Source organism: Euleptes europaea, chromosome 11 (assembly GCF_029931775.1).
Source record: "Euleptes europaea isolate rEulEur1 chromosome 11, rEulEur1.hap1, whole genome shotgun sequence".
Lineage (NCBI taxonomy): Eukaryota > Metazoa > Chordata > Lepidosauria > Squamata > Sphaerodactylidae > Euleptes > Euleptes europaea.
In genome coordinates this window covers 36778509-36802763 of record NC_079322.1, presented here as the reverse complement: position 1 = coordinate 36802763, position 24255 = coordinate 36778509, and the positions used below count along the sequence as shown (strand labels likewise).

At 41.2% G+C, this 24255-nt stretch overlaps 1 protein-coding gene across 6 annotated transcripts in view; it reads right to left on the bottom strand.

The window, feature by feature from the left end:
* Positions 1-24255, bottom strand: part of ZNF385D (zinc finger protein 385D) — a 412248-nt gene that overhangs the window by 52453 nt on the left and 335540 nt on the right. For all 6 annotated transcript variants that reach the window (XR_008933693.1, XM_056857457.1, XM_056857458.1 and 3 more), the window contains one exon: positions 21998-22160. Coding sequence is in view for 5 of the 6 variants with exons in the window: in XM_056857457.1 (XP_056713435.1) it covers positions 21998-22160 (163 nt within the window). In the remaining variant the exon portion in view is untranslated. The remainder of the gene's footprint in view (positions 1-21997; positions 22161-24255) is intronic.

Sequence of the window (24255 nt, the reverse complement as noted above, 5' to 3'; positions counted from 1 at the left end):
CTTGGACTACACTACCATATATACACAAAGAGAAATGGTGACTAAAGCACAGAGAGTCAAAGACCATGAATATGAAAGGAGGGGGTTATATTAGATCCCCATCTTCCAAGGCCCAAGGTCACTAAGGCAGGGAAGGAAAGGCCAAAAAGCTAACTTCCACCCCCTAGAATCCAACAATAAGTAGAAGGGCCTAGATCCACTTCATGTACAGTTATATAAAATAAAATAAAAAGATGCTGTGATTCCTGCACCATTCTTGGTCTTAAGCCCCTATGTGGTCACAAAAATTATTTTACAGTTGTTTGGATCCTGGCTACTTTAACTACATATATGATCAAACAATCAACCCATTAGGCACAGGTTTATTAAGAAAAAAACACGTTGAGGGGTTTTTAATTCTCACTTGCTTTTAGCAACACATCCCCCCAATAACTTGCTATAGTTTCTTGTTATGGACGATATCATGTTAGAAGAACATGTTAAAATATCCAAGAACCTGAACTAGCCCTAAAAGAGAAATCTCCAATGCAATCTACTATGCTCTATGTATTACAAATCCCAATTTCATTTTTTTAAAAGTGACACCCCCAAGCCAGTGACCTGAGGACATATGCATCTTCTTGCAACTAGATAAACAGAAACAAAAAGGGCTAGTTCAGACATGTAAAATGGGTACTGCAAAGCACAATGCAGTCCAGTACACAATATCCGCTGCACAGAACATGAAGACACTCAATAAAAGGAAGTTAAATGCTTTTCCAAATATGTAAGACTGGAAATGTCAGCAGTACATACAATACAGCTACATTTTAGGTCTATTTTAGTTCTACAAAGACAGCCATCTTGAATGGACATATTGTCTTCATTGTGAGAAGTAAAGGCACTAAATTTAGATTAGACCCGGGATGTGCTAGGTGAACTAGAATTAGGGCATTTCATTAAAACTTGTTACACTTTTTTCCTAAACTGCTGCAGGCCTCTGGAAAATACAAAACATGGATAATAGAGAGGTTTTATAAGGAAATAATAAATATCACACATTTTGTTTGCAAAGCCAACTGTAAGATACACTAAAATAGTCATAAATTATTAATTTAATCACTGAAGGTACACTGAAACAAACAAAAGTTTTTCTCTGCTTTTTGAAAGCTAGGAGGGAGCTGGCAATACATACATATAACAAGAGAACATTCCACAGATGGGTGCCACAACTAAAAAGCCTCAGTTCCTTGAGGATGCTCACCTTATCTCAGCCAAGGAAGGCATATAGAACAAGTGCCCACCATATTCTATAAGTGCCAACGAGTTTGAAGAGGGGGGAGACATTGATAAACCTGACCCATACTGGCCATGATCACTACATCTGGACACAACCTTGAGAATGGAAAATCAGGTCAGCACCATTGCCAGGAAGGCTTCTCCACCCCCAGTTACATATGGCACACAAATTGCATTCTCTCCTCGACTCACACCATCTAGAAGATCTGATCCATGTTAGTGTAACGCTTCTGCACTGTGCTTGACATGGGGCAATTGGTGGAAGATGAGTAGGGCTGCCAACCTCCAGGTACTAGATGGAGATTACAACTGATCTCCAGCCGACAGAGATCAGTTCACCTGGAGAAAATGGCTGCTTTGGCCATTGGACTCTATGGCATTGAAGTCTCTCCCCTCCCCAAACCCTGCCCTCCTCAGGCTCCACCCCAAAAACCTCCTGCTGGTGGCACAGAGGGACCCTGCAACCCTAAAGATAAGGCAGCCCTTTTTTGAGTGTAAAATGCCTTGATTCTGGTGACAAAGGCAGGCTAAAATTCTGGATTTACTGTTTAAAGCCCTTTACCGTCTGGGAAACATCTGTCTGACCTCTACCTTTGTAGGCCTGCTTTCCCCAGCAGAGTCTACTTTTCACTTGTTCTTGAGGGAAATTGGATCAGCTACAGTCCAGGAAAGGGATTTATTTTGAGGCAGCTCTACTTATTTGGAATGGGCTACCCAGAGAGGTGAGGGCCAAAGCATCTTTTTTCTCTGTTCTATGTTTTGGTTGATCTTATGAGTGTTTAAGCTCTGAAAGTTTTTCTAATGGTTTTAAGTGGTTTTATGGCATATTGTAAGGTATAGCTGGTAGAAGTCACTAAACAGTAAAGAAAAAGCAATATACAAATATCAACAATGTTGATTTCTGTCCAGCTTTTCCTACTTTTAAAAGTGTCCAAATTTCTACTCTGCCAAATAAACATGTACAGTAGTCAATTCTGTTCCTGTCAGTCACCCAGCAATGACACCCTGCTCTCTTCACCTCGTCTTCCTGCCTATTCACCCACATCAGTCCTTGGGACATTTTCTCATTCCCGGCCAGGCTTTCACGCCATTTGTAGAGCTCTGTATTAAGTAGCTGAACTGCTCGCTCTGTTCGTCCCTGGGAAGGGAGCTTTTGCGCTAGAAGCAAAACCAAGGCCAGGCTCAGGTTTGCTAGCCCCAGTGATTTCGCCCTAGGGCTAGTTCACCTAGTAATGTTCAGCTTCCTTTCTCCATGTGAACCAAAGTTAGCTATGGGATCACCTGGAAATACACACTGTGCAGTTTTTAAAAAAGCATGGCAGAATCCAAGAAATTGCTGCTCAGATAGCATTGGGTCATGGCAAATGTTCTCTGCATGGTAGCTGGCATGTGAGGCGAAGTGTAATTACATGGGGGGAAAACAGGCTGGAAAACTGATTTTGAAAAACTGGCTGAACATCAATGTGAAACTCTAAGGAAAGTATTTAAATTGAAGAATGGGCTTTATGGCATAATACACATAATAACTATGAGGGGAAAGAAAAGAAGCAACTGGCTTGTCTCATTCTTTTCTGACCAACGTTAAATAACCACCACTGTCCACAGATTCTCCAGTTCCAACTTCAAATTTTTAGTTGTTAACGTTTACCTGTTTCAGCAAGATCTATCTTGCAGCTGCACAGTCCTCTGCTTTGTTTAGTCCCCATTTAGTCCAAAAAGGATGAGCATGGTTACAATTGCAATGGGCCTGGACGTTGTCCATTTCCCTTTATCCTAAGCTCTAAAATTTTTCATGTTCACCCAGATACTGGCACCATTTCATAAAACATTTCCATTACTACAATACTCTAAATTGAAATGAAATGGAGATTTATTTACACTGAACATCAATCCATTTCATAAGGTCAAAGTAAAATGTAAGAGGGAGCTATGATAAGCCATTTTTGTCCCTAGAGCACCCCTTACGCTTTCTGCTCTACTACATCTATAGTCATATCTACTTTTAAAAGTGTCCACTCATTTATTGTCACTCATAAACCATGCGTAGCCAATAGAAAGATATCCATTCTCAAAGAAGAACATTAACTCACACCCATTTATATTTGTGTTGACATCTGGTTACTTCTGCTAACCTCACCTGGGCCTACTTTCCTACATACACTTATCTCATGCAGTGCTATGTACTGGTATAAGTAGCAGTTGTACTTTGCAGGATATACTGTAGTGATGCAGTGCACAGATATACAGACAGTATGCCAAAGTATGCTCCATCTAGATCACAGAAAAAATGAAGGTTCACACATAATCAATAATGTCCATTATATTAGAATGTGCTCGTACTCTTTATCACACTCTAGCATATGTGCTTCATGTTGCAAAGAAGAGACAGGGGCTTCTAGCCCAGACACTGTTAGGGCATAGATTAACCAAAAAGAAACAGCAAATTGGATGCAGTGAAACCAGCTTGATGATAAACCTGATCCGATATATCACAAGCTTATATGGTGATATTCGGTCGTCTCTGAAGAACTGTAGTATTTTGTCAAAACAAATGAATGCCACCAAACTACTGTTTGCTAGAAGCAAACAAACTGAGTTTGTTAGAAGCTAAGAATAAACAAATCAACTTTCTTGCTCTTTGAAATTAGTCAGATAGTACTAAATTAAAGAGGAAAAAGGAAGAAAGAAACTAGAAGCGTGGGGGAGGGGGACAATCAAGGCTTATTAATGATGGATTATAAATATCATCAGAGGCATATATGTTCAGAATTAGAAAGACCCTTTTGAGAATTTAAATTATTTGCATTTTTTTAAAAAAAATCACTATTAACGGTGAGTCACCGTCACTATCAGTAATTTAATGGTTTATATAGCCAGCAGCTATAACATTCTTCAGTTTCGGAATGCAAGAAACAAAGAAATCTCTTTTTCCTGCAAATCCAATGTTTAAAAGTAGAAATGCTGGGTGGTCTATCTGAAGATCTTTCTTAAAGTACTCTTGTTACTAATTCCCAATACTATATATTTGTTAGCTTCACAGAACTGGTGGATAATTTTGGCATGTATTGCAGGAAACCATGAAAGACAGCAGTAGAAAACCCCCTTACTTTGTTTTGTCTAAAAATAGTTCATAAAAACTGTTTAGTGCTGGTAGATAGTTAATAGTTATTTATTGGTAAATATTTTAATTGGTAACTGTTGGTTGATGCACTCTATACAACAGCAGCCAATTTGAGTGATTTGGGTGGGAGGGGGGTTGGCTAATGCAATAATCGACTGGTGGATGTCTCAGATGGATTGACTCCTGCTGCGTTAAATTTTTCTTGCAGCTATTAAACCAGCAGAGTAGAAAATAGACACATTTGGATCACAAATTGGAAACGCTGGTTGTTACCAAGGATTAAAACTGTACAACAGATGTCTCAGGACTCCCATGACAAGGTGAATGAACTAAAAAGCTCATTCTAGGGGAGAGTGGCTTATTGCATGCATAAATGAGACAACCTGGAAAACATGGAAAGAAAATGCAGTAACACAGAACTGAACTTTACAGTTCTGAGGGGAGGAGACGTATGAGGTTCTTGTCAAAGGTGTTGGATTCTTTAGATCTCTCTTATAAAGACCTCGAGCTCAGATGAATGTCACCTGAAGCTCTATTATTTGTGTGTGTGTGTGTGTGTGTGTGTGTGTTTAAGTGGGCTAGCCTGATCTCGTCAGATCTCAGAAGCTAAGCAGAGTTGGCCCTGGATAGTCGTTGGATGGGAATTACCACAAGGAATTACCAGGCTTGCTAAGCAGAAGAAAGCAGTGGCAAACCACTTGCCTTGAAAACCCTATGGGGTTGCCATAAGTCAGCTGCAGCTTGACTTTACACACACACACACACACAGTGTGCTAATGGATGGAAGAAAGGGCAGATAAAATAGGTAGAAAGCAAGCAAGCACCAAGCCAGCAAACATAAATTCAGATCCAGGGGGAAAGAAAAATAAATTTAAATTGCATCATGCTAGTATTAATAAAAAAAAGACTTCCAATGAGAAGCATTATCAATGAAGACATAAGAGAGGGAAGAAATTAATATTGATGCATGCAAATTAAAAAAAAATTCTCCAGATTTACTTCTGTCACATATATAGCTCCCCCATCTCTCTATATCATGGAAGATGGAATTCAAGGCACTGCAGTGACTGTAACAATGAGTTGTATTTGTTGACTATCTCTTTCAAACCATTCACAAATCTCTAATTTGAGTAGATCCAGCAGCTCTTTGCACATACTCAGGTAATCTGACGTATGTATGGCACTCCCTTATCGGAAATCTTCCATGTTCACTTCTACAGAGAAGACAGGTAACCCACTATTGAAATAAAAATTCAATCAATATGTGTACTGGCATGTTCCCTGGAATGATGAATAAGAGGCATATTGTTTCCAATTTGAAATATCTAACTCTATTCAAATCCATATTCTTAATAGCAGTGAGGTTAATATTAATAAAATGAAATTTAATTGTGTCAGGATGAGGACAGGGTATATGTCATGTAAGGAAAGTCCCTGTCATAGCACATGGCTAAGAGCCAAACAACACAATATGTTGAGTCATGAGTCTCACTTTCTCTACAGCCAGCTTCCTTCCCGATGCGTTACATGAGGCCTCTTCCTTCCCTCTCGCGCCATTTTCCTGAGCCAAAACAGTCCCAGGGGCATTATTTACTCCATTGGGGGGATGAATGTGCACTGAATACTGGATGTGCAGCTCTGCAACAAGGCCAATAAAGTCCCCCCCCCCACATGCCACCTGGGGTCAGGAAAATGGCATGGAAGGAAAGGCAGAGGCGCCTCCTCTACCCATGTTGCATCTGAATTAGGCAGTAGGGCACTTCAGGAAGTTAAATTTCCAGCAGCTGTCCATCTGGCTGCAGAGAAAGCGAGTGGGGTCCCCTGACCCAGCTCGTGGCCAAAGATATTGTGTAGTTTGGCCCTAAGAATAGAAATATGTAAAAAATCCAGCAAGTTTTTTCTAAATTGTAAGAAAAGTAGTGCACAGTTCAGCTTCATATGGATTTCTTTACCACCACTATTTTTACTGAAGAATTGATTTTAAAATGTTGGAACAATTACTATTTCATTCTTTCAAAAAGAGAATTACACTAGTGCTTACTAAAGGCTTATGTTCTCCCAGCTCTCTAATAAGTATATTGCTTTGTTTCCTTTTCATTGTATTTCAGAAATACATTCTTTTGAACAACCATCAGTTGCAATCAATGTTCCTCATTCCATGTACTAATTCATGATTGAATAAAATGGTAAAACAAATCAGACAGATGAATTACCTGCCTAAAATGGAGAAAAAACAATGCAACTATAAATTTGTCTTGGTGGTCAGAATATTTGAAAGAACTGGGAAGGCTACTTTCCTTGGGGGACCAATATGTCCATAGGTATTCCTTTTCTCTGGAAATACTAAGAACATGGGTAAGGAAGAAAAGGATTCTTTTCTGGCAAGCAGTGGGGAAATGCAGGTTTTTATTTCCCTTCTACATAATATCTTTTAGGCTAATAACTTTATAGTAGAATGGATGTTCAAGGGCTAAACTATATAGTACAGAGCTCAGGGCAGTATCTTCCTTAGTTTATCCTCTCAACAACTATATGTGGTAAGTTTGATTGAGAAAATATGACTGACCCAGTAATTAAGTGAGATTTAGGGCTGTTGATTCGGTTCGTCCCGAACTGAAAAACAGCCGAATTTCCCCCGATTCAGTGGTTTTTAGTTCAGGACGAACCGAACTCAAAAAAAGGCGGGAAACAGGGGAGCCGAATTCGCCGACTTCGGGGTGTTCGGCGAATAAATTCAGCAGATTCGGTGTTCGCCCCCCCCGCGCCTTCACGGGGCTTCCCTGAAGGCGCGCAGGGGGCTCTTTAAAGAGATCTGCGCCTCCCAGCTGGAAGGCGCAGATCTGTTCCTCCCCCCCCCCGCGCACCTTCAGGGGGCTTCCCTGAAGGCGTGTGGGGGGGGGATTTTTCCCCGAACTCCGGATCTCGCGCCGAAGTTCGCGGATCCGAAGCGGGGGAGTTTGGACTTCGGCACGTCCCGAATTTTAATCGGGCCAAATTTTGCCGAAGCCGAACTTTTCGGGATTTTTTTTTCAACAGCCCTAGTGAGATTCACAGTAGCATGGGGATCTGAACCAAGGCATGACAAATACATTTCAGCATATAAATTTAAAGTCAAGGCAAGATTAACAGTGCAATCTTACTCAGAGTTAACCATGACTAGGATTGCAGCATAATTCAAGTACTGGGTCCACATTCTGTGCACAGAAGAAAACCTTCGCAGCCCCCCCTCCCTGGAGCAGCCCCAAATTCCACCTGAAATGCTGATCTTGAGGGACAGGGGACCTCCAGGAGCAACACAGAGTCGGAGGGCTGTCATCAGGGGGAGGTTTAACCCACTGAGGTACTGCAAAAAAAAAGTGTGTAAATTATTCTGTTTAATCACTGTAGGTTTGTGGGATAAATAGGTAACACAGGTAATGCAGAACTGGGGAAGGCAATACTAATAGGTTCTCTTTCATCTGTGAAAGGTTCGTTTATATCTCTTCATTGGGCAGTAATGTTCTCTTTGTCTAACTCTGGATTTCTTTGGTGGAAAAGAGTCACAGACAAAGAGGATAAAAAAGGGGAAGTCTGGACAATCCTGGCTCATTGATTCCTGTTTGCTTCCCTTACTGTTTCATACAATTTTAACGTTATGTTATCCTATATTCATTATTTAGTTCCATCCTACAAGAGAACACACAAGCAGCAAACAAACTGCCACTGCCACAGTGAAGGCTGTGGAAGCTGAGGCAGGAAGAGAAAGAAGCAAACACGGGAAGTACAGACTGAGAGGTAACAGTGAGATTTGAGGCTAATATCCCAGGAAGTCTTGCCAGATCCACCTTTTGCTGAAGGATGAACGTGGATTTGGAAGAAAACAACTGCTAGCACTACCTTGATCTTGGAAAAATTGCAGAGTTAAAGTAGCAATGTACAACCAACAGAGTTGTTGACAGCTCAAGTGAGAAACCTACCTCAAGAGAAATGTTCAGAGTTTATCAAGTATACCTCAAGTAAGATGCCAGTAGACACTGCAACTGACTTCTCCATAACAGCCCTCCTGTGCACCTCAATAGGAAGGGTTATCTCTTTCCCACACTGGTTGAAGCAAAGTTGTGACCTATTTAATCCCATTCGTCAGCATCTGCATCTTTCTTCCTTTCTCACTGTAAGGGTTCTTGTTAAAGGAGCAACTAGACAGACAATAAAATAGATTAGGTAACTTGCAGTCTGATCCTAAGTATGTTGAGATGGACATATCTGTCCTGCTAATTTTGGACATGTTTACTTAAACTAATATGCTTAGGAGGGAAATCAAAGGTTTATATACCTATGTGTGCCAACAACTACCTTTAGCTTGAGTTAACCTAGCTTTAACAAAATCTTCTTTTTTTCTGCTTCATCAATATAACTGTGAAGGCTAGCTGCATAATTACAAAACTGCAATACAAGCAGGCATCAAATGTGTTTATTTAACTCGTTTTGCAAACAAGCTGTATTTTATTTAATTAAGCTCTAGCATTGCATATTCTAAATGCCAATATATGAAAGACAAAATGATGGTTACAAGAACTCTGGAATCCCTTTTTGATGTAGGGAATGAAACAAATGAAAAAGAGGACTAGGAGTCAACTGTACTTCATATTTAATATAGAAGGCCTTACCTTATCTGTACTGAAAGGAGGACTATTTCACTAGGAAACAAGATTTTGCCCCTGTAAATTGCTAATATATTATATATTAAATGTACCGGCAATATCCCTGGATTTGACAATAAGATACAAGTCACAGTGGACCCAGTGAACAGTGGGAACACCTAACATTAAAACACTGTATATGAATCTGATTGCTGGTATAGCAAATGAATTAATAAAGCAGGGTAAGGGATTTGTAATGTTCTTGTCTCCTACAATGAAGCACGTATGGGTGAGTGTGAGGGATCTTCATTCCCAAATGGGCCACCACTTCCCCCCAACCTGCCCTGAGTCAGCCTCATCCTTGCCATCTCCCCATTACACTAATTTCAAAGAACCTGGCTTCCCCTCGTTAACACTTATTAGCCCTCCTTCCTGTCCATGTTTTAAATGTTTTATTTAGTTGTTTTAAATAATTTTTATACGTTTGTATTTTAATGTTCTGAAATGTTTTTAATGTTTGAAAATGTTTTTAATTTTCTGATGTTTGCCATCTTGGGAACCTGTATGGAGTGGAAAGGCAGCACAGAAATGATTTAAATAAATGAATGAATAAATAAATAACAGTGATAATAATACCATGTGGCCTGACTCAGAGGAATGTGTACACCAGCAGTGAAGGAACATTTTCTGGTCCATTCAGAGAAGGACTAGTTATCTAATCCTTACTTGAATGGGCAAACAAAAAAAAAATGTTGCTTTTTAAAATGAGATCTGAGTTGAGAATTCAGTGGGAGTGAAGAAATGTTAGCTTTAGTGTTTGAAAGCGTTTATATTTAGTTTGGATCATTTTACCTCTCATTCAAAAGACTAAGAATAATTCTGCATTTACGTAAAGGGATATCATACAAAATAGTGGGGTAAATATTGAGTATAATATCCATAAGAGCAACAAATGGTTGCTGAATGACAATATTAGCATTGTCCAATGTATCTTTTGTGCCATCTCAGTCCATTTCTTTCTAGTTCTTTTTTTCCATAGCTCCTTCTCAGTCAAGGGCTTTGTGGCAGCAGCTGTTGCAATAGCCTATGTCACCTGAACTCCTTTCAGGGACTGGGCCTGCCAAATTGGTACTCTGAGCCATTTCAGTCTGTTCACCATCTGTTCACCATAACTGGCCAGTTATATATTAGGTCGGAAAGCTTTGAGCAGAAATGCGGGAAATGACTTAAGTGTTTGTGTGTGTGTGTATTGTTTGGCTCTGACACCTTCTTTCTTTCAGTCCGAATCTTAATTTGTTTTAAAGTGCTATTGCTGTGTTTTGTACAATGTCGTGGTTCTCTTGACTGTTTCTCAGTCTCACCTATTGTTTCTGCTTCATCTATAACTATATTTCATCCTTTTGCCATCAGTACCCTCAGGCATAACAACAGACATATCAACACTTTCCTTGTCAGAAGATAATTTATCATGGCACAGTTGTTTGAGCAGGAATGTATTTTGAGACCATTCTTATATACTGTAGATAGGGAGAGGGAAAGAATAATGCATTTTCTGGGCATTCTTCAGATATTAATTTTTTACTGCTCTCTAAAGATACATTTTCCTCTTTGTTAAGTATCTATTACATATATTACAGTTTTGATCCAATTCTAAAAGTTCACCATATAAAACACAGAAACAATATTGGAACTAGTGATCCTCTGGATAACTGTAGCTTTTCCACTGGCCTGTTTAATTCTTCCTTCTAGCAGAGATTTATGACACACATAACTAGGCAGGCAAATGAAAAGACAAAAAGAAAAAAGCATTGTATTCTTTTTTTCTGTTGATGCAAACTGGTATAATTAAGGGAGACTACACACCAGCTAATACCACTGAATTATTTGGTCCCATAGTTCCATTGATTTATGATCAATGTCTAGTTGTGGATGAGATGTTTGAATGCTGTCATTTGTCAACCACCCCAAAGCTTCCACAGCGTGTGAAGGAATGTTTGAGCTGGAATATCTTGCAGCCAGAAGTCAGCAAATCCTTGAGAATCGAACAGATTTATTATATTGGCAATAAGGTTAGGATATCGTACTTGGGTGAAGGAAGAGGAATTCACACAGTGTTTTTCAGATGTAGAGTAGGATTTGTCAGCTTCTGTTCAGGCCGTTCATAAGCACTGTGGGTGGGGCTTCCCACTGCAAATTTGTGGAACAGGAAAGACTGCAGAGTATTGAAGTTGCAGAGGATCGGTATTCTGTTAGCTTGGCAGTAGGCCCAAGGTAGATGATAAACTACAATAACACAATGCATCCATAAACCTCCAAGAAAATGAATAATGCTATAATCACAGAAGTTAAATATCTGAAATCAATAGTTCTGTATTTAACAGCAGGGCCTTAAAGCACTCTTCAGACTCCTCAAAAGCAAGGGTCAGCATGGCGACTAGAAACAGGGTCTGGTCATCCAAAGAGTTTTGAGGCCAGGGTGCAGCTAGGTCCAGGATCACAGTTAGCACAGAAGAGTACTTGGCTATGTAAACTGGTTGAATCAGCAAGGCTCACTGGAGAAGCCCCACCTGTCCCCAGGCTTTCCCCAGTCAGGACTAGATTGAGACCCGATCCTTCAAAGCAATATATGTGCTAAGACAGTGATCTGGCTTAGTAGCGGGAACATGGGCCACCAGCCTGGTGCTTCGTCATCACTGGGTTGCCTACTCACGAGCTCTGCCGCTCCCTAGGAGAGAACCTAGGGGTCTGGTGGTCTAGGATCTGGTGCTAGTAAGCAGGTGGCTCATTCCCCTGGGAAGTGGTATGCTGGCAGCACAGTTTGGAGCTCAGCCTTCAGGGACAGGTCCTTTGATGGAGGCCTCAGAATCAAGTGGAGGGATTCCAGTGGTGTCAGAGGTCCCTTGAGCTTCCTGAACATCCATCAGGAGGGTCCCTTGTTCACCCTGGTTATCCTCAGATTAGGAGTTTGAGATGCATTCAGTCCACTACAGTTCCAGCATATGTCTGTGCTCAAACTCTGCAGTACATTTCTTGCTATTTTGGTTCAGCCTTTGTTCCCCCCTCCCATATATCCTGCTCTTTTATTCCATGCATTTCTTATCCATTCACACCTCCTCTAATTACAGTTTAATTTGGGACAGTTAGTTCAGTGGGGGAAAAGTTTACAGCACTAAACATATGCACACACAAAATCTTATTTTCTAACACACAACAAAACCACAATGAGAGACAATGGCTTGAGTGAGGAATATTATGGAATAATTATCTAGACTACAATAGTTCCTTTTGGACCAGGCTCAAAGGGTTTGTATTTGTCCTGGGGGGTTGCACATTGTGCAGTCTTCCCCCCCCCCCAGGTTATTAATCACTCAGGAGAAATAATCTGTGGTTTTGGAATTGGATGCCGTCTCTATCCAAATCTTGTGCGGATACAGTAGAGGTCTTGAGCCATTGCCTGACTGTTGTTAAATGGCTACAGTAAACAAATTGAAGTTGAACCCTGACAAGACAGAGGTAGTGATGGTTGGAAAGCCCCCCTCCCAAAGGAACAGGAACACACAAGCAAGTGAAATGAGAATACAGAAAAGCCCAAAGTCTATAGAACTACAGTATGATGCAACGGGGCTGTGAGCTGCATATAGTATACTTTATATGTTTGCAATATATATTATCTTGATTAGACTACATTCTTATCTACCTATGTAATTCCACCTTTTAGCACTGTTAACATATCATGTCTAATACATCTGCTTTGTTTACAAATTTCTATAAACCTAGTCCTATTGTGTAACTTAATTAATTTTAGTCTGCTGATTGCACCGACTTAAACTGGGTAATCTGCCTTGAGTCTTAACAATAAAGTAAATTAATAAATAACATAAAATAAACAAATAAAGTATTATGGGGCAACGTTAAGTACTTCTAAACCCCAGTAATTTAAGTATGAATGTTAAAGAACAGAGGTAAATCTATCTCATTTAATTAATTTTTGTAATAAATTTCTATCACTGGAAAAAGCAGTGTATGAAAAGATAAAAACAAATAGTAAAGAAAATATAAGTAACAAGAAAAGCAACCATATGTAATAAAATGACCTGTGGAAGTTTTAATCCAAACATAGCCATCTATTTAGCTATCCAAGAGCCTGATGGATTTTTTTTAAAGTCTAATGCAATAGACATGTAGAATAGCAAGTTCCTTAATTCTAGTACCACAGAAGAGAAACTGATGGAATTTAGAAGTGATTAGTTTTGATGGGATTGTGCTCTATAAGTGAGGTGCAATTACACAAAATGCTTTAAGTAGTTTTCCTCACAGAGCTAGCCATTTCCATGCAACTCCAAGGCATGGAAAATAAAGGTGACTGACTTGCTCCAAGAAAGCTGGGTGGTACACTCTCCTGAATGTAAACATTTCATTAAAGCATGGGTGGTGGGAATGTGTAGCCTTAAACTCAGTAGGACTTACTTCAGAGTAAGCATGCACAGGGCTGAAATGTTTAAACTAGGAGCTACAATTTGAAGCACTTTTTTAAAGTGCCATGTGAATGCACCCTAGGAGATGTTAATTTCCTGGATCAACTGGCACTCTCTTATTGCTCCAGACCACCTCCGGTTTGCCTACAGCTCCCAGCTGGAATAATTCTCTGCCAAAAATCTAATTGTATAAACAACACAACAAACAGCTCTTTCTCTTCCAGGTTGCACATTGAGGAGTCTTTCCCCATACTCTTCATTACTAGGCACTGAAAGTTTTCTAAGAGATATAGAGAGTACATACAACCAGTCAGCTGAAATCCTGACCAGTGGACTGTTGCTGACATCTTATCTACCATTTAACTGGTGCTCGTAGGTAATATTGTGGTGGGGATGACAATATGACCTCTCAGTTTATTCTGGAACACAAATTAATCTTTCAGACAGTTTTACAAAGATGTTAAAAAAGATTCTTCTTCTCCCCCCACCCAAAGTTGAAAGATACACAGTTTCCAAGTAAAGGAATACTCATCCATTTTAGTAGTCCTAACATACATGTAAAATTTTATATAATCTTTTTAAAAGCTTAATAGTACTTAGCCCTGACATGGATGGCCCAGGCTCACCCAGTCTCATCAGATCTTGGAAGCTAAACAGGATTGGCCCTGGTGAGTATTGGATGGAAGACCACCAAGGAAGTCCAGGGTTGCTGTGCAGAGGCAGGCAATGGAAACCTCCCTCTAAAAGTCTCTTGCCTTGAAAACCCCATGAGGGGTTGCCACAAGTCGGCTGCAACTTGACAGCACTTACCACCAATAGTGCTTAGCGTTTATACAGCTTCCAGTGTTAAACCACCTCAAATAAATAATTTTGTTATTATCATTACTACAATTCCATAGGCTTGTAATCTCCATTTTTACAGATGAGGGTCTGAGGGAGGGAGATTTGCTTAAGCCTAACCAGTAAGGCTCCTCCTGAATCACAGCTCATTCTCTTGGCCGCTGTGAGACAGAAGCTCAAAAATAAATTCTTCTTTTCCAATGCACTTTCTACAAGATTTTTCTGCACCCACAACATAAACTCTAAAAACTATACAGTCCAAACATGTACTTATCAACTCAGTATAGAGCAGTGGTTCACAACCTGTGGGTCGCGACCCCTTGTTTTCTGGGGGGTCGCCGCCACTGTCCTGGGACAGCCCCCATCCCATCGAGGAAACGGCCAACGGACAGCCGGAAGGAGAGAGGCGAGGAACCGGCCGACCGACAGAGAGCCAAGGCGAGGAACTGGAGAGAGAGAGGCGAGGAGAGAGGCAAGGAACTGGCTGACCGACAGCTGGAAGGAGCCGGGCTGCAAAGACGTGGCGGCATGCCGCTGCACACCAGCTGTAGCCCCGCCGCCCAGCTGAGAGGCGGGGGGGGCCCGCCCTGGGAGCGGTCGCACCTGCGCCAGGCAGATGACGCGGCGGGATGCCTCTCGGCTGGGCGGCGGGGCTACAGCTGGTGTGTCGGTCGACCGGTTCCTCGCCTCTCTCCTTCCGGCTGTCAATTGGCTGGTTCCTGGCTCGGCCCGTTCTGGTCTTGGAGGAGAAGAGGGCGGTCCCCCTTGAGGCCACTAGCTCTGCAGCCACGTTGTTTTTACTTTTAGCCGCGCGCGAGTAAACACCAAGGTGGGGCGGGAGCTTCAGCCTGGAATCCAAGTGTGCATGTCTGTAGTGCGGCTCCGCTTTTCTGCCCTGAGTCATCAGTTCCGCTCTGCCAAGGCCAAGGGGGAGAGAGCTGAGGTGCATGCGCAGTTCGGGATTTCCCCCTCGAGCACGTGGGTTCGGTGAGGCGCAGAAGGAGCAGTGACTGGTGGAGGGGAGAAAAAGGCACGAAAAGTCCTGAATTCCTATGCTCTTGTGCCGTATATTCCCCCTCGAGCGCATGGGTTCGGTGAGGCGCAGAAGGAGCAGTGACTGGCGGAGGGGAGAAAAAGGCGCGAAAAGTTCGAGCGGGATAAGCGGCCCTCAGCTCTTTCCTGGCCCTTCGCTCTCGTGAGGTGATTAATAGCCCTATATTGCAGTTCCCCTTCTTTCCCAGTGCCTTGGCCATAATCCAAACTAATGGAGTGTTGTGATGGGCCTTGGTCTGATCCAGCATGGCTTTTCTTATGTTCTTATCTTGGCCATCTTCTGGGCATGGAGTAGGGGTCACTGGGGGTGTTGGGGGTAGGTAGTTGTTAATTTTCTGCATTGTGCAGGGGGGTTGGACTAGATGACCCAGGTGGTCCCTTCCAACTCTATGATTCTATGAAATTTGGCTTCAATCTGGCTTGGCTCATGTCCACATTTTAGTTAGGAAAAGCCCAATCACACCCTAATCATCAGGTAAAACCAGCCCAAAGCATAAAAGATAGTTTCAGAGGGTAGCCGCTACTGGTCTGCAGCAGCCCGGTTTGAGTCCACTAGCACTTTAGAGACCAACAAGATTTTCGGGGCGTGAGCTTTCAAGAGTCAAAGCGCTTTTTTACTCGGTACCGCGCCAAGCCTTATGAACGCCCTCGTGCAAACATAAACTTTGCTCCTTTTTAACGACAGTAAAAATTACAAATGACACCACAGTGTCACAGCGGTGCTAAATGCTCTTCTCACAACCTTTTCCCGCAAATAAAAAAAACAAACAAAAAAACAATTTTTTTCACGTAAAAGAATTTATTTTTTTCGTATTTATATTTCAGAAATCCGTACTCATGGAGAAAATACGTAAATATTCAGAAGACTATCTAAAATTTGGCTTTACCACCCTGATCAGCAATGGCATAGAGAAGCCACAATGTGTTTTGTGCAATGTCATATTGAAAATGTCATTTATGGCTTTATTATGCAAATGTGGCGGGGTCGCAGGTTACTTGGCAATTGTAAAAGGGGGTCACGACTCGAAAAAGGTTGGGAACCACTGGTATAGAGTGTGTTCATGTCAACTGAAAGCTGAATGATTCTATATAAGGAAGTACTTCATATAGAATTGCCAGATCCCTCTTCGCCACCAGCGGGAAGTTATTGGGGCGGAGCCTGAAGAGGGTGGGGTTTGAGGAGGGGAGGGACTTCAATGTCATAGAGTCCAATGGCCAGAGTGGCCATTTTCTCCCGGTGAACTGATCTCTATCGGCTGGAGATCATTTGTAATAGCAGGAGATATCCAGCTAGTATCTGGAGGTTGGCAACCTTAACTTCATAGTAAATCCAAACAACCATCAGCTCAATCAGTCCTATCTCCGGCTGTTTGGGTGTTAAGTGAAAGGTTTATTCCCCAGACCCGCTTCCTGTTTTTGTAACTGGAGATGTCAGGGCTTGAAGCTGAATCTGTGACTCCTGTATGCAATGTATTTGTTGTGCCACTGAGTTATGGCCTGTCTTGCATGCCTCCACTATGCTTTTATTTAAAACACACACACACATACTTAGTTTGTAAAGAAAGTTACCAAAATGAATCAGGAGTTATTTTCCCCATGTCATCACAATAAAAAACAAACAAACCTGGAATCTTGTACAGCTTTTGCCTCATTTTAGATATTTTAGACAACTGTTCTGAAAGCTTTAAAACCAACTAGGATCTCTGAAAAGTTCATTGTTCCAAATGACATGAAAATGCTGCACCACTCTGTTAATCAAAAGGACCTACAAAATCACCATAATCATTATACACAGGCATGCTTTTAAAAATGCATTCCTTACATCAATGACATTGGCACCTTTCCCAGAGAACTACCATTCATCTTTGGCACAAGCTAATTTATTTAATGTATAAAAATTTGCATTACTGATTGTCTAGTATGAGACTATTTTTTAAAAAATTATAAAGCAGTAGCAACCCCCCTGATACAAAACACTTAGACTGTTGTTTTATATGCTGTTCTTATAATTGCTAGGGTAGTCAGTGTATAAACACCTTTAGCACAAGATTGACTTTCAAACTATGTTGTCTTGATAATGCTTGCTTGCCATCCAAGTTAGCCACTGAATCCATAAGTACCTGTGATACTATGAAATCTGTGATGGACTGTTATAAACAGAGGTTGGACAGCATAAAACTCATAAGCAGATATCCTCATAAGTACTCATCAGGGAGAATTTCCAGAGATTGCCAAAGCCAGCAATGCTCTAAGATAATAGTCCTATCTAGTCACTTTATACCTTGCCCACCTGAGAGTAGCCCCTTTCTGCTATCACCTGTTGTTTGAAAGATCCTATGTATTTCAATATCCCAGAATCGTAGCACACCTACAAATGAGCTCAGTGACTTGGCTGATGCTTGTCAGATATTGGGTTGCACTGAGTGCTAGGGCCAATCCTTTCAAGTCTTAACCATTGCTGAATTTCCCCTCTTATATGTTACTGGACCAAAACCAAGAAGAGCTACAGGGACTGGAGTACAGGATGATCTGGCCACCTGGATCCACACCACATTAACATTGAGACTAGACTAGTGCAATACACTGTACATTGTTCTCCCCTCAAAATCTATTTGGAAAGTCCAGCTGGTACAGCTGAGAGCTAGATTATTGGAAGCGAGACCTGGATGGCCCAGGCTAGCCAGATCTCACAGGCTAAGCAGAGTCAGCCCTGGTTAGTATTTGGATGGAAGACCACCAAGGAATACCAGGGTTGCTGTGCAGAGGAAGGCAATGGCAAACCACCTCTGTTAGTCTCTTGCCTTGAAAACCCCATAAGGGATTGCCATAAGACAGCTGTGACTTGACGGCACTTTACACACATAGATGGAGCACACATATTACTCCCATCATGCTGGCACTTCACTGGCTGACCATCAGTTACTGGGCTCAATTTACAGCGCATCCCTGAGCCTGAAGGCTGAAAGCCTTTAGGAGGCCAGGAAGACGTTGTGCCGGCGTTCGCCCTCCCCACCCCATCATCACCGTCCAGCCAACTTACACCGGCGTTAGTGGTCCCAATGCTGGTGGGAAGGCCCGGATGCCGGGTGCTGGGCACTGCTGTGGCACCATCACCCAGGGAAGCTGATGGGGCCTTCCGCTGGCATCCCACCGGCATAAAAGCCTACACTGGCGTCCCAGGAGGCGTCCCAGTGTCCCAGAAAGCATCCCCAGGATGTTCCGGCGCCAGGCTGGGGGAGGTGCTGCCTTTAGGCAGCCTCCAAAGCCCTTTCAGTCCAGGAACGCCCCTTTTTATTTTTGTGAGATGTGCCACATTTTTATCTCCCGTGCAACCCTATGAAGGGTTGCATGGGTTTTTTTGTGAAGGGAAAGGTTTCGGCCCCGGGTGTGGGAGGGGCCTCCTTTGGAGGTAGTGCAGCTGCACTGCCTCCTGAAACCAGCGCAGCCATTCCTCTCAGGAATGCACTGCGAAGGTATTAATGAATACATACAAAGGCAGTGAACCCTCATGTCTACGAGACCGCCTCTTCCCCTATGCTCTACCACAACAGCTTTGCTCATCGGAGCAGGATCTTCTGCAAATGCCAACCTGCAAATGGGCAAAATACAACTACGCATATACCTGCCTTCTCCACTGTGGCCCCCAACTTGTGGAACAGCCTGCCTGAGGTCAAAAAGGTTTCCACGCTCTGGGCTTTCTGCAAACTAAGCAAAACTGAATTATTCAAGTAGGCTTTTCTATGCCGGCAATAGAGTTGCACTGTACTGACTTATTCACAAAATTACTTAGAAAAATTATTAGGGACTGTGGTCTATACTACTGTGTATAGCTTGTTGAAACTAGGACTAGGATCATACTATGGAATTTTGCATCATTTAACATGTCATGTTATACTTATGCTTTGCTTCAGTTCTGTTTTTAGACTTCTGGTTGGTTCTACAACCCTAATCCTATTGCATTGTTTATTGAATATCCCATCTGTTGAATGCATTGACTCACTCTTTGTAATCCGCCTTGAGTCCAAGTGAGACAGGCGAACTACAAATAACACAACTAAATAAAATAACATAACTAAATAAATAAAGTAAATAAGCCTGCCAGGATTTCCCAGATACAAATACCAGCAATATAGCATTCTATATTGTAAAACAGGGGAAGCAGTTCACAGATCCCTTAGACATCCTATTTGAATCCTTTTATTAAAATTGAACATTTGATAAGAAAGCACCAAGAGATCAAGAAAAGCAAGCAGAACAGTGGTTTTGCCAGGAGATGAATCACATTCAGAATGACATCAGAATACTCCATTCTGGTGTTTTAGAAAGGGTCTTTCTACATGCCTGCCAAGACTCTGCCACAATTCAAGAAAAAGAAATGTAAGCAAAACGATTTCCCAGTGTTTCAACCCTTTAAGATAGATATAGTTTTGACTTTGCCATAACGCTACCTAAAATCACGTTACTATTATATGCAATCAATGAGTTTCTTACAGATGGGGGAGATCAGGTTTGTGTAGAAACAGTGCCATACTAAATTACTTTGGATCCAGACATATAAAACACAAACAACATTCTTAACATTTATATATTATGAAGGTGATGACCCAAATCCAAAGATTCCAAATCAATAATTCTTACATGTCCAGGTCAATGTGAAGTGACCATGGAAATGTTGAACTTCTCTGCACAATGAATTTACTATTACCCAACCTTTCACTAATATTTTTAATTGGACAGTGTGTTACAGTTCTTTAGTTATTTATCCTCATGACAGCTCTGTGTGGTATATTAAGTGGAGTGTTTCTTGGCTATGGTCACCCATTTAAGGGTTTAATCGGGGATTTGATTTTGGGTTTCCCATGTAGAAAATCAATACTAATCAGCATCACAGTCAAATTGAGTTAAGGCTGAGCTAACCAAAAGCTGATCAACTTCATCAACACTGAGAATATCTATGAATTAAAAGACTTAAAAAGAATCTAGCTCTATGTCTTGCCCAAAATGCTGGGATTTTTACGCATCAGCTAATGCTGTCCAGACCTTGGAACAGTGGTTGTTGGTTGCTGCAGAGCAAATGGCTCCAGATGGTTCCTGTGCCCTGCCTGTCATGTCTCGTGTTATACGTAGCACAAAGCTAACTGATTTCAAATGAACTGAGGTACCACTTAGTTCTTGTTTCTTTGTTTCTGTGTTTTACATTCCTGGCACAACTGCACAGGTTTGCAGCACATGCAATCGCACACAGCTGGGCATTTCTGTATGATCTGCTTGACAGAATCTTACAGATTCAGGCCAGTGCTAAAGAGTCACTGGGTGGTGTTGGACAAATCACTGTCTCTAAGCTATCCTAAGGATCACCTATGGGTGGCGAGACTTTACTGTGACAGATGTCAGACAAACAATACCCCTCTCTGATGGTTTAGTAAATAGGAAAGCCATACACCCCACCACATCCCAAAACCAAGGGCTGTCTTTTTGGCAAGGGTACTCTATTAGTCTCCCGCCTTGAAAACCCTACAGGGTAGCCATAAGTTGGCTGTGACTTGATCACACTTTACACACAGAGAGAGTCCACAGCAGTGTAAACTGCATTTCCTTAACAATGGGTGGCAATTAGAAGAATAGATGTTAAATATAAAGGCAGAGAAAATCCGGCAATCCCATGCCATGCAACTTTGAGGTATGCTAAATTGAAGTATGGAGAAGATCTTTGTATTAAATGACCCCTGACTCTCAGCAGAAGCAAACTGCTTTGCTCATTTCGTATCAAGCTTTTGTGCACATCTTTCAAGCCTGCCTCTCATGGTTTTGCATGGTACAAAAACATCCCGCAGAAAGTGACAAGATCAATTCTTTCATGTAAGGCACTGCACTGACTGCCTTTGAAGTTTCCTGGACAATGGCTCACATTTTAAACACCAGTGTACTCAAATCTCATCACCTTCACCAGCTGCCTACAATGAGAATGAGAAGGGCGGGCACAATCGGTCCTCCATTCACAATTTAACAGATTTCTCCCTTCAATCTAAAGCATGACGCAAGCAGAATAATAGTCACACTTACCTGGTTATGAGTGTGTGTGTGTGGGTGTGTGTGGGGGGGTCTATGTAGCTATTACAGAATTTAAAACCATGCAATAGCCATTTGAAATAATAATGCAGTGCATAAAATTTACATCAATAAAGTTCTGATGAACAATGCTATTATCAGAGGCTTCCAGCCTCTCAATTAGTGCTATTTGCTGTGTTTCTGTAATAAACTGTGCCATAAGACAGCTGCATGGATATGCACTGCATACAGACAAGAAGGTTCGGGGCCAGTTTCTATTTAAGTGTTTGCTTGCCATAAATATTACTCATCTTATATGTATGCATCCATGCCTGAAATGACAACAAATATCTTTTGTGCACAAGAGAAATCAGTTCCTCCATCGGTTATGATTACCTTAGTCTCACAAAGTGTACTGCAAAGAAGAAAGAAATCAATATTACATAGAATGATGGATCAAGCATGAATCAATGTGGCAAGCACATAACCAAACGGACATGGCGGTAAACAAGGAAAAGAAAATAATTAAAGAAATAAAACCACAACAGAGATTATCGCTTAACCTGTTTTGTCAGAGCTGGTATTGATGGTATTGGTAGTGATGGAAGTGAAGGCAGTCTTTGCGGTGTCCTTGGTAGTTACAGATTTCTGCTTATTTTTCATGGCTTCCAGTGCTTTGAGCTTCTTGGCATGTTTAGTGCCTTTGTAGTGGGCCGCAGCCTGGCTCTACAAAGGAGAACAAAATGAACCATGCAATCAGGCTCATTTCTAAACTGGCATTCTCTGTATTAGTACAAATACAGACCACCTTTCAATAATGGGTACCATGCGCCATACCAAGGCAGTGACCAAAATGCAGAATTGTTCTAAGAATTATACTTTGGACACTGAAGAAAACTTTATCTCTACACCATCAATATTATAAATATGATTAGGGCTTTCTTAATTTTTCATTTAACAAATATATTTCCTTTCATAATTTTGGCCATTAAGGATTTTGGTCTCTAGGGGAAGAAACAATGATACATTTTGTTTGAAGTCCTTACACAAATATAATGAAGGCAGAATTAAATTTTAACTGAGGGATCAGGAATGTTTCAAGAAGGTGCCAATAAATAATAGGTTAATTGTGCCTCTTTGTAAAAAAACATAATCACTACCAAAGGCCGTTTTGAAGTTCAATGATATAGCTTCAAACTTTTCAAAATGTTGAGGCCATTTGGTGGGGTTAGGGTGAAACCAGGATAATTTGTATCTCTAGAACTTGTCAGCATGTCAATACTAGAATTAAGTCAATGCACCCAACCATTAGAGAGAGAAAACAATTCGCTTTATCACATGTGAACTTATTTTATTCACAGATAGCTTATGCTTCAATATTGTAAAAAAAAATTAGGTCCCTTAAGAGCTAATACTATGGAACTTTCAAATTTCATACTTTTCAACTGCCTAAAACTCTTGATCAATTGTCCAAATAGTCCTTCAAGTGTAAGCTACTCTAAGGCACATTTGGAGAGTCTGCAATTAAAAGAAATTATAAGAGTAGTATCTAAACGTATAAAGGCTAGTTTCTATCATTCTCTCACTCTACAGGATGGTCTAAACAGATGAAAGCATTGGGACTATGCAGAGGGGAGAAGACATGATTCTCATTGGCTGAAATCTCTAGTTTCAGGGAGCAGATTTACTTTCTCCTATAGGAATGAATGGCTGCCATTCATGCCCCCAAAGAAAATGCAGCACTAGAGACACTGTTGTGGCGAGATCACAACTTGGTTCCTGTCCTGGACATCATGGGGCTAAGCCACCAATGGCAGGCTTCCCATGGAGTATATGTGCATTTGCAATTTGTGTCTATGTACTGGAGACACACTGTACATTTGGAGCCTTCACAATATACAAGTTTGGCTTCCACACATACTCTGACCATGATAACTACTCAGAATTTTGCTGAGCTGAAGCATAACATCTATGTTTTATCAGACGAACACCATGATAGGAAGGCTCCAGTGCTCACAATGAGCTCTGCATGTGATGGGTTGACCTTTTACCCATGAATAGAGATGACTGTGTGCAGAGGCAGCGTCCACTATATTTGCAGAGAATTTCTGAGATTAAAGAGGAAAGGACAACCTTATCACAGAGACTTTTGGACATTCATTGATCACACCATGGTCCTATTGGTTTGGGACCATGGTATGATCTTTGCTTCTATTGCTGCAGTTTCCCCCCCTTTATCAGCAGGTAGAAGGCAGTTAATTTGCAAGTTACAAACTGAAAAGAATCTTCCTGCACTCAACCATATCTTTTAAAGTAGTATCTAAAGGGCAAAGGTGTGTGTGATCATTTCTATTTAAAACATCTCCCCAATTTGCATTGCTTTAGAAAATATTTCTCTACTGGTATTAATAGCCAAAAGTATATATTTTCCCCCTTTCTTTCTGAAACATCTTAATTATTGTGGTCGGTACCCTTATTGAAAGAACACTGGACAGTGAAGATATTAATCAGAAATAACTTGAACAGAAATAGCACAATCATGCATCTTTACAGTTTTTCAAACAACACGTAACATTAAGAGACATACTATAAGCCAAATGTGAACAGTCAAAGAGGTGTTAATTACTATTAAACTGATAGACCAGTGTTAGGTTAGGATGACAATAAAATGGCAGCATCTCGTACTCATTTATGTCATCATTGCCAAGTGTCTCTTTCTGTGGCCCAACATTTTTTAGAAGTTCCTCTTTATTAAAGCAACATTTTAATACTGTAACTCACAACATTTTTTATTACAAAAAATATGTTTTCTCATTCTGTT